Raw genomic sequence first — 14834 nt, 5'->3', positions numbered from 1 at the left:
TTTTTTTTTTTTGCTTGACAACAGTTACTTTTTTCAGGTAAGTAATTATTTTTTTCTCTTACTGTCCCCCTTTCAAAAACGATGCTACATGGCTAAATATATATCTAATATGTCCAGAGACAATGAAAAGAAAATATGCCTAAACCCAAAAACTCACCGTCTACAGCTATCTTCTTTGGAGAATGTTCATCAACTCATCGCTGGCAAATTCTCATTACCCTCCAAGATTGTCAGCATCATATGCGCCAAATGCCAGATTTCTATAATGTTTTATCATTGTCTATTATTTTGATAACATTCTTTTATTATATAATTACTTTAAAATGTTCAGCAAAAACATACTCATGACAGATATTGCCATTATGAATTGGTTATTCTCTCGCGATGGTCCGTTTATCGTAAATTGTCCTAGTTAGTTCTGTTGTCATTAGAATGACGCGAAAGGGTGGTATTTTAATGTAGAGATGTGATACCAAGTCATCTTCTGCGAGTTCATTATAATTTTACTTCAAATTGATAAAAATTGCTTAGTTTTGATACAACTATGTTGCATCAGTAAATCTGGCATGTAGTCTGCAAGCCAAGAGAGCGTTCAAATGACAAGCAAAGATTTATATTAAAACAAATTCAGCGCAATTCACTTCTCTGCAGTTTGTTTAAGCACTCTGAGAAAAAAAATGCTAAATATCCATTTTACAATTTTGGCATATTTTATTTTCATAGAATATTTTAAGGTCTTTTTTAAGATTACATTACACCTTTATATTTGAAGAAAATTGCTGTCCGAGTTTATCAGCAAAAGCAAAATGTTTTAACCTTAAAAATATAATAAAATGTTATATACATGAAGATGTCATGTTGTTTTACATACTCATATAAGTTTAAGATAGAAAAGAGCCGACAGGAACAGGATTGGTTCTGCAAAAACTAAAAGTGAAAAATAAGTTTTGGCTACTTTCTATTTTACCATTTCTTTCAAGAAGATCAAGTCGTATAGTATCTATTTCGTATTTTGTTACACTCGATATTTTTTCATACTTTAAATCATTTTTCATTCCTCTTGAATTGCATTTAGATGCTAGTTCGATTGCAGATGACAGAAGATTTTTCAATTTGTATCTTTCAGCAGCGATTATGTAATCCAGAAGTCTTTCTCGGGTAAAATCGCCCATGTTTTTGTCTATAGTTTCTTTGTTGACCTGTTTGCATTTAGCTACAAGGCGATTTTCACACATTCTCATCTTGTCATTATTTTGAGCTTCCCAAACCAGTTCCATTAATTGTAAGATATTTTGTTCTCCTGAAATAAAAAAAAAAGTCTCTGATTATTAAATATCTACACAATCAGAAGTCAGTCTGCTTTCAACAAATACATGTTTCATTAATTATACATGTAATTTACATTCTTTAAGAAATACTTACCTTTGTCTAAAGAAGATGCAATTTCTCGTTCCATAACAGTACATCGAAAATCCAGGATTTTTGTTGCGTATCAGTGGTAAGTCTTGTCTCAAAGTTTGCTTGTTTTAATGACTCAATACTGCGTTTTGAGCAAAGTATTATTGTCGAAGGAAGAAGCAATTCCACACCATGTTTCTCTGCGTAAACAGCATAATTAACCAGAGTATCTGTATCAATGTGAAAGCCTCCCTCTTCACATGCACGTTCAAAGTTATCAAGGATAAATAATTCACATTTCAATTTGAGGTCCATGATCTCATATTCATCTGCCAGACATGCCACCTCCAAAACGTTTTTCTCTGGAAGTTATTCAAAAGTAAAGATTAACATGATTAATAGAATACAATCCTTGGTACAATGAACTTGTATAACAATAACAGTTATTCATTAAAACGTAAACCTGCGTTCAATAAACTGAATTTTAATATTTTCAAAAAAATAATTTCAAAGTAGTGCTTAACTTACGAGATGAATATTCAAACCTGACAAAATCAGTAGAAGAATGTGCTTCAGATTTACAGCAATTCATTTCTAGCAGGAAGTTATAGGAGTTTTCTCCGATATGAAAATGAATATAACATCTTTAAAGCACCCAAACGACAGAAATGCTTGTCATTTTGAGTGAAAATATAGGATAATTTAGTAAATTTACTTTTTGTTTGTTCATAGCTTATTTTGCATCATACAAGCTGATGAGCATACTAGTTTTATGAATATAAATCACTTCAAAAGAACAGGTTTGTCATTTTGAATTTTTTCACCGACTAAATAATTTTTTCATAGTATTTGAAAAGGATGTTTTGACCTGTATGCTGAATATAGGTCACAAATATGCATCATCCCTAGTTTTTCTGCACAAACATAATCTGTTTTAATACCTGCTCTTCCTTTATTGATTTAAAAGACAGTTAAAACCTTATCGGTAGCAAGAATGGACTCTGTCAACATGAAATATCATAAATTGGAAATCTTTTCTCATCAAATTTCTTTTCGAAAATGAAAGAAAAATGTGGAATGAACACTTAATACCCTTTACATATACGAGGGTTGTCCGTGAAGTTCGTGGACAAGTGCAAATCTAAATAAATATGGCGTCATTGATATTTAATATTAACTTATTTATATTCATTTACTTTATGTGAATTAAAAAATGTGAAATTATATTCAATTTCAAATATATAATTATAATAATGGCTTTATCATTAGACTTGGAATGGTGACCCGGAGCACCGCAAAATTTTAATTTTTTTTTTTTTTTTTATCTTTTTATAAATTTCATTTGTATTTTGTAAAATTCCGCGGAAATTCGGATTGTTTTTACATTATGAGGTTGATAAAAGTTACACGTATAACTTCAAACCTGCTAAATGTGAACGTTCAGAGTTTAGAAATGACTGGGAAATCGGGGTTAGAATCGATTAAGACAGGATCGGCATAGTTCGAAGAAGGGACGTTTTTGGAAAAGGTGGAGCAGAGAGCAGTGATAAAATTCTGCATAGACATCGGAAAAACACCAACAGAGATCCATAAATACTGTAACCAGTCAAGAAAATATAGTAATGGAATCTGCTCTTCAGTATTTAAGTGGAATATAACATTTTCGGACGAAAGGAACAGTTTACAGGGTGAAATGGGTGAAGGAATACCTGCATTCTGAGATTGCAGTGCTGTAAAAATTGAATTTGCCGTATTTCCTTAAATAAAGTCATTTTTACGCGCACAAAGGTTTAAGGCTTTGCAGGATCAGGTGCAGGAAGTGTAAAATATCATTTTTACATATGGAATCTGAATAGTTTATGCACATTTTTTGATGACTGATTAAAGCGACATAAGAAATAAATTGAGTTAAACGGTGACTGTGTTCTGAAAAAAAGTTACATGTATTAAGCATTTGACGTCGGGTAACGTCAAGGATTTTTGTTTTAGTGCTCCGGGTATGAGTGGGTGTCTTTTTCGTATCTAACAAGAATATAACCATTGTGCTTTGATTTTGATTAAAATTTGCAAATGTATAAAATGAAACATTAGTTTAATGAAAATGATAGTTTCATATCGTTTATTAACGTTTGGCAGTAATTATCAATGTTGTCCATGAAGTTTCAACTTCATTTTCCCAATGACAAGGTTCTTGATAATACGATTTTTAAAAGACCCAACTCTGTTAATGACATTTTTAAAAAAAATTATATCACCTTTCATGGGGAATGAAATTTCATTTGAATAAAATTGACCCTTCTAGGGCTATTTAAAAGTATTTTACTGGTTCAGAAAAAAAATGAAAGTGTGGAAAATAAGATAACAGTCGAAACACAACAAAAGGACTCATATAAACATAAATAAAAAAAAATGGATCTAAATATAAAATTTCTATTTTTATTGTAATAAATATGATGTAACAAATCACTAACTGGGGAAATGGAACTATATTTGAACAAAATAACCGTTTATTTGACTACATAAAATTATTTTACTGGTTCAGTTCGGACAACTTCAAAAAGACACTTTCTTTGCATGGTAATTTGATAAATAATTCCGATCCATGTACTATGAATCCTTTCTTTTCATACACAGAATTACACAAAGGAAAACATTTACAGTTGTAATAAAAGTCGGAATTTACACTGAAATAGAATGTGCAGGGTTTAGATTAAACAGTTTTCATTGTAGTAATGAGTGCAAAGAGTAGATTTGTATTTTATTTCTGATGAGGTTATATAGATGTGCCTTCCTTGAAAAATGTGAACCTGTTCACTCATCTGGAAGATGTAGGTAATAGCCAGCATCTGAAGCAAGCTTGGTAGTGTGCATCATAAGATGTGCCTTCCATGCAAGTTTGGTCAACATATACTAAAGCCTATAGTTACTTGGAAATGAAACCTGCACCAAAAACTTTAACCTGCGGAAAATGTAGGTCAGATGAAGCAAGTATAGTTGTGCGAGTCCTTTGATGTATGAAAGCAGAGATATGTCTCTGATGAAAGCGAATCTCAACCTTAGGACTAGGCTTTCGCGAATGCGCAGTGCCCGCTTCCTCTTGCGCACGCGCAGTTGCAGATAAGCTCGTTCTTAATGTATCATCCATGCAAGTTTGGTAAACAAAGGTTTCATATTTACTTGGAAATGAGACATGCACCCAAAACCAAGACATGCACCTACATCCAAACCTATTCCGAAAACGTTTACCTGGTCATTCTTTTGCTGAAATTGCAGCATTTGAAACTTTGAACGATACAATGAAACACACTAGAAGCATATTCCATACATGTCTTATCAATGCATTTAAGTACTGAAGAAGAAAACTAAACCAAAAACTTGAACCTGAGACGCTGAGGGTATCACATATTTAGGCCCTTGGCCTGCTGTTCAATCCATATTCATATTGTATCCTTTTTCGTTTATTATGAATAAATACTTCTTAAACATATGTTCTACCAATTTCGTTGAGGTGGGCTAAAAAACAAACAAACCTTACTATTACTTACCCGTTATTGGGGCCAGTAGTTCCGGGTTATAAAATGTGTATAAAAAGTTCACAAATTCTGCATACTTTTTTTCTGGAAGTGGTATCCTGTCTTTATGTTTTTCACTGAAGTCAGATTCAAACATTCTCTTAAAAACGGGTGATGCGTCCATTAAGACCTGTTTATTGAGATGTATATCCATCCCTTGTACTTCCAATATGACATCAGTGGGTGGGAAAGGTGTTACAGATCTCTCTTCTTGCCAAGCACTAGAGTCATCTGATTCAGAATCTGATCCCTCAGGACAGAGTTTAGCTACCTTATTTGCAGTGGCCATGTTGATACTATTCCTTTGTAGATTTCTTTTCGTAAGCTGGAAAAATCATTGTAAAGGTGAAAACATTGAAGCTTGTCGAAAATGCCAATTAAAACAATACCCAAACGAAACATAGAGCATTGCACTCGTGTGCTAAACTATTCTGAGCAATGGTGTCAACTATTGAGAAAGTTAACAAGAACATTGATAAGTCAGCTAATTTAGCTCTTGGAAAACAGTTGGTTAATAGTTCATACATGGATTTTCGGGTTTGGTTGAAACAAAAAGACAGAATCAGCTGTAGTCCGAAAAATCTGGCGTTCTCCAGGCTTTTTTAAATGATTTTCATATTTTACGTGCCAGGAACACGTCAGAACCGGCGTCATTACGTAAACTGGGAAATCGCCGCATCCAACCAAAGGCGGCATTCGACATTCTCGTGTTGATTTTTTATACTTACGAACCGAATTAATTGTCAAACTCACAAAAATTTCAATTAGTACTCTACTTCTAGATCTTTTACATCAACGTTTTTATGCTTCATTTATGAAGTATACAATCCGATGAGAACATTTTATCAGACTTTCGAAATTTGTTTTCATTCCGGGCATTTAAAATCTTGCAAGTCTATGAATCTTGCAAGTCTATGAATCTTCTGTTCATAGATATTGATGAGTACTAGAACCATTGTGCAGATATATCGAAAATGAACTCCGGTTGGAGACGGCCAAATTTCCAGTTTTCGTAATGGCGCCGGTTCTGCCGACTTTTTCCTGGCACGTAAAATATCAAAATCGTAAACAAAGCCTTTAAAACCTCAGATATTTGGACTTAATCAGCAGATGAAGAAATTGAGCTTCCAGATGCTTATCACGGGTCATTGTTATCTAATAGAATACAAATCATAAGCATGTCAAAGGATAAAGGAGGTAAATTTATCATGATTTTTCCTATATATTGACCAACGTAAAAGTTTGATCATCCATTGTGGCCCTAACCTACATATACCCCTTGTTTATAATTTTAGCCAACGCAGCAAAGCAATGTGGAAGTTTTATGTCTACAGGGATTGGATAACTTATAAACATCCATAACGTAAATCAACTGATACTGACTGAATATTTGGAATTCATTTGGTAGAGAAACCTAAGGCAGTGCAATATACCAAAGGTAAGAGCAAATGTGGGATATAACACTAGCCAACGATGACGAGAAAGTGTTCCATTTTACCCGTGGTTGCCGAAGATAAGACTGAGTTTGGGGGAAAGTGTACGGGACTGAAAATTGAGATTGGATTGGTTAACAATAATGAGTTTTTGTGTTTAGTGACACTAGATGTACCATAGTTCTGGTGACAGAGAAGTTGGTGAAGAGTAAAAACTATTCAGGGAGTGTGAACCAACTTGGCAAGCAACAGTTTTTGCAAATGATTGTTATTAGCGATATATTTACTAGTTTAGATTGAAATCGACGTATCTTATATCACATATAAAGTAGTATTTTTGGTATTGAATACACCATGTAGAATCAGAGGAACTGAGTATTCGTAGTATGGAGGTCCAGTCTTGAATAGACAAACTTTAAAATTCAGTTTTCAGATATACATTGTTAGGTTTATTTCAAGCGACATGTAATTATATATACATGTATAACGGACAGCAAAAATTTTAAGGACATAAGAGACAGTACTCATGGACCTTCATTGTTATAATAGGTGCTGGCGCGATTAAGAACCCTTTCTGACAAGGTTTAAATTTGAAGCCCTTCATCGGATCGTAACATGACTAATGCCCAGGTCACATTTCCCGCCCGGTGGCCGTAGACCGATGGTTATCGGTGGTAATCCGTGGTGTGAGCGATGTCCAAACCTCAGTCTACTATGCTAAGTGTCAGTCACATTATCCAGCGATGGGGTATACGATGGGCAACCAATGGGTTTTTTGATAAAAATGTCGTGGTTGCCGGCTGGACTTACAAAAGCCCAGCGAGGCATTGCTAATCATAAAACGATGTTCCAGGGTAATCGGCCGATGTATACCATTACGGCGATCATACATTTGTGAACATCGTTTGTACATCGGGTGACTATGGGCCAATGTTCGGTCGAACATCTATCGTTGATCGGCCGATGTCTGTTGCCCACCACTCAACCCCTCGATGATTCAACCGACACTGGACGATGCTCGGCCATACATCGGCCGATCCTTGAAAAATGTGTTAATGATGGGTTGCCGATGAGAAGCGATGTGAGGCATCGTTGGAGACATCGCTGATTTTTAACTACGAATTATTTTCTACCGATGACCGCACCGATTCGCCAAATGGCCTCAGTCAACGTCCGATTACTAGTCGTGTCCGGCCGGCAACCACGCCATTTTCGTCAAAAAACGCATCGGTTTCTCATCGTATACCCCAACGCTGGATAATGTGACTGATACTTAACGTCCCATTTATTGATTTGATATTGCTTATAGTGATGTAACGAGGGCGACAAAAATGTTGTAAAATAATCATGCGTTGTTCACAATTTTACTTATTTATTTCTAAATTGATTAATATTGTTCGATATTTCACATAAATTTCTTTTTACTAATGTATTATTATGTATAACGGGTATATTCATTAATATTTCATAGATGTTTGTATAATAAAATTATCATTATTCAAACATTTTGGCTTTTAACCTCTTTTCCTGCGTGACATCAGAGCTTTCACGGTTAAGTAATTTTACATGTCAATTTTACAAGTTCAAGTTCATTTATTCACTCAAAACCATTTAAAATATATGGTACATGTATATGGTACATGAGAACGATGAAAATATTTACAGCATTTACTACTAAATTTAGATGTACAGGTATAAAAAAGTATAACAAGAGGCCCAGGGGCCACAGTGCTCACCTGAGCACACCGGCTAGGAAAAAGCAAATATCAGGTCAGAAGTGAAAGTTTACTGAGTTTGGAGGGGGGGCTTAAATCTTAACCCCCTAGGGGTCATGATTTGAACAAACTAGAATCTACACTACCTGAGGATGATTTCATATAAATATCACTAATCGTGGCTTTGAAGTACTTGAGAAGGAGATTTTAAAAGATTTCCTTATATACATGTATTCTTATGAAAAACTTTGATTGGCCATTTTGGCCCCACCCTACCCCCGGGGTCATGATTTGAACAAACTTGAATCTACACTACCTGAGATGATTCCACATTAGTTTCATCTTTCCTGGCCCAGTGGTTCTTGAGAAGATTTTTAAAGATTTTCCCTATATATTCCTATGTAAAACTTTGATCGGCCATTTTGGCCCCACCCTACCCCTGGGGGTCATGATTTTAAAAAAAATTCAATCTATAGTAACTGGGGATGATTTCACATGATTTTTGTCTTTCTTGTCTCAATGGTTCTTGAGAAGAAGATATTTAAAGATTTTTCCTATATATTCCTATGTAAAACTTTTAACGGCCATTATGGCCCCATCCTAGCCCCAGGGGTCATGATTTGAACAAACTTGAATTTACACTACCTGAGGATGATTCCACATGAGTTTCATCTTTCCTGGCCCATTGGTTCAGGAAAAGAAGATTTTTAAAGATTTTCCCAATATATTCCTATGTAAAACTTTGATCGGCATTTTGGCCCCACTCTACCCCTGGGGGTCATGATTTTAAAAAAATTGAATCTATACTATCTGAGGATGATTCCACATGAGTTTCATCTATCTTGGCCCAGTGGTTCTTGAGAAGAAGATTTTTTTAAAATGCCATTAATTTTTTCACTAATTCATAATTATCTCCCCTTTGAAAAGGGCGTGGCCCTTCATTTGAACAAACTTGAATCCCGTTCACCTAAGGATACTTTGTGTCAAGTTTGGTTGAAATTGGCCCAGTGGTTCTTGAGAAGAAGATGAAAATGTGAAAAGTTTACGACGACAACAACGACGACAGACATCGGACAAATTTTGATCAGAAAAGCTCACTTGAGCCTTCGGCTCAGGTGAGCTAAAAATGAAAACAATCAAGGGAAAAAGAAGATACATACAATACACGTAATGGTGGAATAAATGGAGGGAAAATCATGGAGGACAGACTATATTTGATACAATTTTTTTTTCGCTGTATTTTTAGTTCAGTCTGAGGTTTTACATGCAGTCAGTAGTAGTTTTGGTCCGACGTTGCTTTGATCCTAGTCATGACGACCTTCTTTAAGTAACATTATGAATCTAAAAGTCTTGTACTGTCGTACATGCATGTGTACATAGAGACTATTTGATCAGTATCAAAGACGGGATTGTTTGGTTGCTATGAAAAATAAATTAATGTTTCCTTACCTTCTTCCTCGTTGTGGTTACTTTGTTTACTTCCGTCGATCGATCCTATTTAAATGGGTAAACCAAGCAATATCTATTCGAAGTGAATTTTCTGCAAGAATGCCCACTGTATAAGAAGACTACAAGAGATTTCTATGCGCCTGGATCGATAGATCTTCGGCGTAAAGGATGAGGTGACTTGCGGCCCCTCGTATGCTAACAAAAAATTAAATGTCTAAATTTTACTCAAATTTTTGTATGTAACTAATCACTGATATGTATACCTTTATAGAAAACTATTTTTAACAAAAATAGAAAAGTGATTTGAAAGATATAAATCTTTTATTGTGGTAGGGGTATCATGTTTACATTCAATTCCCATTGCATTTTAACCCCGCCCCACTCTTTGAAGCCCTTAAAATATACGAACGCAGGTAGGTACAATTTTCTCCTTTGGCTGGTCACTGAACTTTATTCAAATCTACCTATATGTGAAAGGAGAAAATTGTACCTAACTGAGCTCACATGTATTTTTTTTTAAAAATTGTAAAATCTAGTTGGCCTTTCCCATTATAAACAGATCGACGGAACTAGATTTTCTGACGTAAGAATGAATTCATTTAAGAAATAAACAACGTTATTCAGTGAACATGGCATTATGAATAGATCTAGCAATTGCTCTGCTGGCATATTCCATGATGCGCGCTAGCGCATCATGGAAAATATGCCAGCAGAGCTATTGCTATTCATAATGCCATGTTCACTGAATAATCGTTGTTTATTACTTATATTTGCATTCTTTGATTTTTTTTCAGTATCAGAGGAAATCCTGACTTAGGAGCTCTCTACAACGTCACAACATGGCGTACTTCCGTAAAAACGCCATTTTGATCCCAAATGATCAGATTCAAATTCACTTAACACCGATAAATCACTGAGTATAACACAATATGCGATATTGTGGATGGAATGTACATTATATCACATCAATTAATACAGTGTATTGCCCAATACGTATCCTTTCTTTAAAAATGAATTGTTTGTCAATTTATTCAATTTCTACTTATTCAATTATTAAATAATACATTTACAAACTTATTAGAATAAGATTTTTAGATGAGAAAAAAAAATGATATAAAACATTGCTTGTCCATATGCTAATTCATCATTACGTGTCAAAACGCCATACACTCAGAAATTTATTTCTCCAATAAGCATATATGCTTTTCAGCAAAATATATCCCCCCAAAAATGCAAATTTGATAAGATAAGAAATATGTATTATCTTCCCATCGACCAGAGGATACTCTGTTCTCGATTTGTATACACCCGAATGAATGGTTATACCCGGTGAAATTTCGCATGACCCAAACGTTTGATCACCATTGATTGTCAGCTGTTTACAAGTATGGGAAACGTGCAGGTTTTAGACGAAGTGTGCATTTGGTTATCGGAATTTCTTTTACCGCTTTTGGCCATTTACCATCTTAACTTGTTTTGTTATATATAGCACTGAATAACACATGCAAGTTGGATAAAAACGGTAAGTAAATCTACCTTTCTCAATACCATGAATTCACTAAATACATGTCTTTGTCATTGACCGGAAACGCGATGATTTTCGCTTAAACTCATTGAAAAACAATACATGTACAATACGAACTTCTTTCAATGTCCTTGCGTGACATTTCTTTTACACTTGTGCAAGTAGGCCTAGAGTTTATTTGAAGTTTATATAAAAACAAGAGGCCCATGGGCCACATCACTCACCTGAGCAACGAGGGTAGGAAAAAGTAGAAAATGGCTTTTTATTGTAAAGTTTAAATCCAAAAGTAGTCCCATGACCAATCATGGATTTGCTATTTTTTAGAAAATGATTTTTAAAGAATTTTCCTATATATATCTTTAAAAACTTTGGTCGGCCATTTTGGCCCCGCCCTACCCCCGGGGGTCATGATTTGAACAAACTTGAATCTACACTACCTGAACATGCTTCCATATAAATATGATGAATTATGGCTTTGTCATTCTTGAGAAGAAGATTTTTAAAGAATTTTCCTATATATTTCTATGTAACAGTTTGGTCGGCCAATTTGGCCCCGCCCTAACCCTGGGGGTCTTGATTTGAACAAACTTGAATCTACACTACCTGAACATGCTTCCATATAAATATGATGAATTATGGCTCTGTCATTCTGGGGAAGAAGATTTTTAAAGAATTTTCCTATATATTTCTATGTAAAACTTCGGTCGGCCATTTTGGCCCCGCCCTACCCCCGGGGGTAATGATTTGAACAAACTTGAATCTACACAACCTGAGGATGTTTCCCCATAAGTTTCATCTTTCCTGGCACAGTGGTTCTTGAGAAGAAGATTTTTAAAATATGCCACCAAATTTTCATTAATTCCCAATTACCTCCCCTTGAATGAGGGCTTGGCCCTTCATTTGAACAAACTTGAATCCCCTTTACCCAAGGATACTTTGTGGGAAGTTTGGTTGAAATTGGCCCAGTGGTTCTTGAGAAGAAGTCGAAAATGTGAAAAGGTTACAGACAGACAGACAGACGGACGCTGGACGAAATGTGATCAGAAAAGCTCACTTGAGCTTTCAGCTCAGGTGAGCTAAAAAAAAAAAACAGTACCAAGATATTTGAGTCCACTCTTACATGTAAAGCGGATCTCTCACACCTGAATTTTTGTGATGTTTATAAATTTTTGACAGTTTTTCAATTTTTTTCAATTTCTTTTTTTCATTGTTTTTACCCTTTGATATTATATATCTTTTCAGATATTGAATAGGATCCAACCAGCTATTTTCAAGAAAATGCTGTTTTAGTTTTTCTTTTGTCTATTTTTGTAAATTTAAATAAAAATTATGTTGATTTTATTTTTATCTTTGTTGGTTATTATTTCAATATTTTATAACACTAAACTTTGAAGAGAAATTTAAAGCACTGGGCTTTTAAAAATATAGATAGGAGGGATTTTAACAAAATAAACAAGAGGCCCAGGGGCCACAGCGCTCACCTGAGCACATCGGGCTTAAATTTACTCCCCCCCTCCAGGCGTTCATCATTTGAACAAACTAGAATCTACACTACCTGAGGATGATTCCATATAAATATCACTAATCATATATTTGAAGTACTTGAAAAGAAGATTTAAAAGGTTTCCCTATATATCCCTATGTAAAACTTGGGTCGGCCATTTTGGCCCCACCCTAGCCACGGGGGTCATGATTTGAACAAACTTGAATCTACACTACCTGAGGATGATTCCACATGAGTTTCATTTTTCCTGGCCCAGTGGATCTTCAGAAGGATTTTTAAAGATATTTCCTATATATTCCTATGTAAAACTTGGGTCGGCCATTTTGGCCCCACCCTTGCCCCGGGGGTCATGATTTGAACAAACTTGAATCTACACTACCTGAGGATGATTCCACATGAGTTTCATCTTTCCTGGCCCAGTGGTTCTGGAGAAGAAGATTTTTAAAGATTGTTCCTGTATATTCCTATGTAAAACTTGGGTCGGCCATTTTGGCCCCACCCTTGCACCGGGGTCATGATTTGAACAAACTTGAATCTACACTACCTGAGGATGCTTCCACATGAGTTTCATCTTTCCTGGCCCAGTGGTTCTGGAGAAAAAGATTTTTAAAGATTTTTCCTACATGTATATATTCCTATGTAAAATTTGGGTCGGCCATTTTGGCCCCACCCTTGCCCCGGGGGTCATGATTTGAACAAACTTGAATCTACACTACCTGAGGATGATTCCACATGAGATTCATCTTTCCTGGCCCAGTGGTTCTGGAGAAGATTTTTAAAGATTTTCCTTATATATTCCTATGTAAAACTTGGGTCAGCCATTTTGGCCCCACCCTTGCCCCAGGGGTCATGATTTGAACAAACTTGAATCTACACTACCTGAGGATGATTCCACATGAGTTTCATCTTTCCTGTTCTAGTGGTTCTTGAGAAGAAGATTTTTTAAAAATTTCCTATATATTCCTATGTAAAATTTGGGTCGGCCATTTTGGCCCCACCCTTGCCCCGGGGGTCATGATTTGAACAAACTTGAATCTACACTACCTGAGGATGATTCCACATGAGTTTCATCTTTCCTGGCCCAGTGATTCTGGAGAAGAAGATTTTTTAAAGATTTTTCCTATATATTCCTATGTAAAACTTGGGTCGGCATTTTGGCCCCACCCTTGCCCCGGGGGTCATGATTTGAACAAACTTGAATCTACACTACCTGAGGATGATTCCACATGAGTTTCATTTTTCCTGGCACAGTGGATCTTCAGAAGGATTTTTAAAGATATTTCCTATATATTCCTATGTAAAATTTGGGTCGGCCATTTTGGCCCCACCCTTGCCCCGGGGGTCATGATTTGAACAAACTTGAATCTACACTACCTGAGGATGATTCCACATGAGTTTCATCTTTCCTGGCCCAGTGATTCTGGAGAAGAAGATTTTTTAAAGATTTTTCCTATATATTCCTATGTAAAACTTGGGTCGGCATTTTGGCCCCACCCTTGCCCCGGGGGTCATGATTTGAACAAACTTGAATCTACACTACCTGAGGATGATTCCACATGAGTTTCATTTTTCCTGGCCCAGTGGATCTTCAGAAGGATTTTTAAAGATATTTCCTATATATTCCTATGTAAAATTTGGGTCGGCCATTTTGGCCCCACCCTTGCCCCGGGGGTCATGATTTGAACAAACTTGAATCTACACTACCTAAGGATGATTCCACATGAGTTTCATCTTTCCTGGCCCAGTGGTTCTGGAGAAGATTTTTAAAGATTGTTCCTGTATATTCCTATGTAAAACTTGGGTCGGCCATTTTGGCCCCACCCTTGCCCCGGGGTCATGATTTGAACAAACTTGAATCTACACTACCTGAGGATGCTTCCACATGAGTTTCATCTTTCCTGGCCCAGTGGTTCTGGAGAAAAAGATTTTTAAAGATTTTTCCTACATGTATATATTCCTATGTAAAATTTGGGTCGGCCATTTTGGCCCCACCCTTGCCCCGGGGGTCATGATTTGAACAAACTTGAATCTACACTACCTGAGGATGATTCCACATGAGATTCATCTTTCCTGGCCCAGTGGTTCTGGAGAAGAAGATTTTTAAAGATGTTCCTTATATATTCCTATGTAAAACTTGGGTCAGCCATTTTGGCCCCACCCTTGCCCCAGGGGTCATGATTTGAACAAACTTGAATCTACACTACCTGAGGATGATTCCACATGAGTTTCATCTTTCCT

At 35.8% G+C, this 14834-nt stretch overlaps 1 protein-coding gene across 1 annotated transcript; it reads right to left on the bottom strand.

Annotated features, from left to right (window-relative positions):
- Nucleotides 1-794: 794 nt before the first annotated feature.
- On the bottom strand, nucleotides 795-9679 carry LOC134258468 (uncharacterized). The gene is made up of 4 exons (XM_062741031.1): nucleotides 9568-9679; nucleotides 4944-5295; nucleotides 1423-1760; nucleotides 795-1300 (listed from the first exon to the last, which is right to left on the bottom strand). Exons 2-3 carry the CDS (start codon nucleotides 5257-5259, stop codon nucleotides 1429-1431), a joined length of 648 nt encoding a protein of 215 aa, XP_062597015.1. The 5' UTR covers nucleotides 5260-5295; nucleotides 9568-9679; the 3' UTR covers nucleotides 795-1300; nucleotides 1423-1428.
- Between the last annotated feature and the right edge of the window lie 5155 nt (nucleotides 9680-14834).

Source organism: Saccostrea cucullata, unplaced genomic scaffold (genome assembly GCF_032062105.1).
Source record: "Saccostrea cucullata isolate Sc308-1 unplaced genomic scaffold, CSIRO_AGI_Scuc_v1 ctg1829, whole genome shotgun sequence".
Classification (NCBI taxonomy): domain Eukaryota; kingdom Metazoa; phylum Mollusca; class Bivalvia; order Ostreida; family Ostreidae; genus Saccostrea; species Saccostrea cuccullata.
The sequence above is the reverse complement of the archived record's forward strand: the minus strand, read 5'-3'. Positions and strand labels throughout refer to the sequence as shown.

Excerpts from the sequence above, each read along its gene's own strand:
- LOC134258468 (XM_062741031.1), bottom strand. The coding sequence starts at position 5,259 with ATGGCCACTGCAAATAAGGTAGCTAAACTCTGTCCTGAGGGATCAGAT. Across the intron at positions 1,761-4,943 it reads ACTACTGGCCCCAATAACGG|AGAAAAACGTTTTGGAGGTG; the intron begins GTAAGTAATAGT and ends AATAACTTCCAG.